At 38.4% G+C, this 3,074-nt stretch overlaps 1 protein-coding gene across 1 annotated transcript; it reads right to left on the bottom strand.

The window, feature by feature from the left end:
* Positions 1 to 900: 900 nt before the first annotated feature.
* Positions 901 to 2,767, bottom strand: LOC144449722 (structure-specific endonuclease subunit SLX1 homolog). Its single transcript, XM_078140300.1, has 2 exons — positions 2,720 to 2,767; positions 901 to 1,392 (listed from the first exon to the last, which is right to left on the bottom strand). The coding sequence occupies exons 1-2, from the start codon at positions 2,765 to 2,767 to the stop codon at positions 901 to 903; spliced, it is 540 nt and encodes a 179-aa protein (XP_077996426.1).
* Between the last annotated feature and the right edge of the window lie 307 nt (positions 2,768 to 3,074).

Here is a 3,074-nt window from a genome sequence, read left to right as displayed (position 1 = left end):
GGTAGACGGACGGACACAGACAGACAGACAGACAGATAGATAGATGAATATACAGATATAGGCATATATCCCCCTCTATTTAAATAAAAGACAAAGGAGCAAGTGTGCAACCTTTGCACTAATGTGTTTGTAAATGAAGTATGAATGTGTAACCAATCCAACCGTAGAAATAGTCAATTTTATTTTTGATTTTTTTGTTTGATTTTGTTCACCCCCACCCACCCACCCACCCACCCACCCACCTATCTCTCTCATTGTCTGTCTGTCTGTCTGTCTGTCTGTCTGTCTGTCCGTCCGTCCGTCCGTCTGTCTGTCTGTCTGTCTGTCCGTCCGTCTGTCTGTCTGTCTGTCTGTCTGTCTGTCTGTTTCTGTCTGTCTCTCTCTTTAAATCCCATAACAGGTTGTGAATCTTCTTTTAGTGCCCTATACCAATTATTTACATGTAGACTACGCATACATTCTTTCCAATTTAGCAAATGATTTATTCGCTTTATAAAATACTGGTAGTACAGTACCTGTAGAAATCTAGACTGACCTAGATTCGGAAGTAACTCTCTTACTATTCTCTGACCACACAACCTCAACCATATCACTTACTTCATCAAATTCGATTGATCATATAATGGATATCTTGATTAGGAATTGGTCATATACACTGTAACACACATTTTGGATATTTTAGTAATAAAACAACTTTGGGGTGAGAGGGAAGGAGAGGAGTGTCGTTTTCTAAATATACTTTTTAAGCTATCGTGTTCTGAACGTGATGCAAGGTGACTTGCTTATAGTACTATCCCTCATGTGGAAACGTTCTAGGGAGAAAACTGTATCACACGTCGTGCTTTTACACACAAGTCTACACACGGAACGCTACACCTCAAATGATTTACTTTTACAACTTCAAGTGAGGCTTGTTAATAATTTCCATCTACACACGGAGGTCTTCACTCCAATGATCTGTATCTTGAGAATCTTCCTAGGATGGATATAATACAAGAAAGAATGTAAGAATCTCCCAGAAAGTAACATCTTGAAGACATGAAGACAAAAAGGTATAAGGTTATCATCCCCATCGTCAGATGTCTTCGTAGCTTGACTTGCTTGATTTTGAGATTCATCGTCTTTTTTCTCTTTGAATTTGACTTTGACACTCTTTACTGGACCAAACGCTATCGGCATGTGTAGTGGCGGTGCCAGTGTGGGCTCAAAGTCAACTTTTAACTCCTGCTGCAACCACCGAATAGTCAGAGGCAGGCGATTCCATGGTCCGACTTGGAGCATGTTTGATAGGATTCTGATGCAGTTCTGAAAACGTGTCTCATTCTTTCTTTTTGTTGATGTTATGTGGCGAAGCCGTCTGGATTTCTTGGGATGTTGCCATGCCCACTCAAACTATAAATAGATTAAAATACAGCAAAATTGACAGGATTGTGAAAATAAATGTGATAAAAAAACATCAAAAAACAAAACATGAACAAATAAATGATGGCATTCCTTTCCATGTTTGCAACCCGACAGCTCACTGGGCTGACTTACATTTGAAAAGGTTCATATCTGATTAATTGATTGAAACAAAAAATTTGTGATTCAATATAATCTGAAACATTTCACCAACAAATGTATTTGTACTTTGTAAAGAAAATTTCTAAAAAGTCAAAAAAAATTCTTGGAAGCAGATCCCAAGCCTTTGCTGACGTCTTGTCGACATCGTCAGGGGGTGTAGTCTGTGATTAGAAATTTCCATTAAATAAGTATGAACCCATAGTCCCTGAATATCCATTCTCCAAACTGCTATTACCGCCATACGATTCTTTTATCATTCAATATGCATCCATGGGGAAGTCCTCTATCCAAAATCAACAAAAATCTAAATGGTTGTAATTGGAATTATTTTCTCATTATTTTTGTTCAAATTGTTATTTCTGTTCCTGTAAATGCCGCAGTGTGGCTGACTCATTCTCACAATACAAGCTAGAGCACATATTTCTGCTGGTGAAACGAAGTATGAGTATCTCTGGTGGGTACGTTTTGGACGGTGTTGTAATGAGGCCTGTGATTAATAAGGATGGGCTGACTGTCAACTGATCAAACCATATTAATGTCTGTGGCACACAAATTTACTAATAAGTGCTGACAGAAGACAAAACAGAGCCTCAAAACTTGTGAATGCAAGCATAGAGTACTCTGGGTATATGCACAAGCGTTTGTATGTAGTGTTCTCTATGGTTATAATCATAGTCAGTGGAAATGCAGCAGAGAACACCCAATGCTAATAGCCCCGCCGGAGTATCCACACTGACAGGCATGTGTTATGGGGTTCTGTTATCATTACATACATTTATGCAAAACAGTAAATTTTCGTAAAAACTTATAGCGTAACATGATTACCTGCGCAAGGAACAATTGTGTCCTCATTTGCATATTATTTGCATGCACGTCTGCAATAACGTTTTTGGTACTGTACTACAAACACCAGTACTACTATGGTGCACGCTTCGGTACAAGTAATCACTGGTATATATATGATAATTACAGAGTAATGACCGTTTCAAAACTGTTTACAGCAGATATTAAAACTATCATCAACAGGTAATTCAGCTAATTAGAAGCATAGAAACGTTTTACATATATGTGAAAATTTACGAAAAAATAACAGTTATTGGGGGGGGGGGGGCTTTACAGGAAAACAATGATCACTATCAGAGAATAATATACCTACTCTTAAGGCTGAAATATCATTTGGAAATCCATGAATTATCAGAGCCATTTCCCTAATGAAGTAGCAGACAGAAAATCAGAAATTCTCCTCCGTGTTAAAATAATTAAATAGATGATATGACAGAACCCCGTGATGGGCACGATTATATGCACGTGTGGCGTACTCGGGGTATTTGCATGAGTGCGTGCAGTGTTCTTTGCACCTGCAGCAGAAAGCACTGCAAGCACAAGTGCAAATACCCCAGAGTACCAACACAGAAATTCACGTGGCATGGGGTTCTGTTATTATTACATATGATTCATACTATGCATAAGTCATACAGATCACGTGATTTCATATGTAGCGAAAGATCATG

Source organism: Glandiceps talaboti, chromosome 18 (genome assembly GCF_964340395.1).
Source record: "Glandiceps talaboti chromosome 18, keGlaTala1.1, whole genome shotgun sequence".
In the NCBI taxonomy this organism is placed as follows: domain Eukaryota; kingdom Metazoa; phylum Hemichordata; class Enteropneusta; family Spengelidae; genus Glandiceps; species Glandiceps talaboti.
The sequence above is the reverse complement of the archived record's forward strand: the minus strand, read 5'-3'. Positions and strand labels throughout refer to the sequence as shown.

Excerpts from the sequence above, each read along its gene's own strand:
- LOC144449722 (XM_078140300.1), bottom strand. The coding sequence starts at position 2,767 with ATGGCTCTGATAATTCATGGATTTCCAAATGATATTTCAGCCTTAAGA. Across the intron at positions 1,393-2,719 it reads ATGATATTTCAGCCTTAAGA|TTTGAGTGGGCATGGCAACA; the intron begins GTAGGTATATTA and ends ATCTATTTATAG.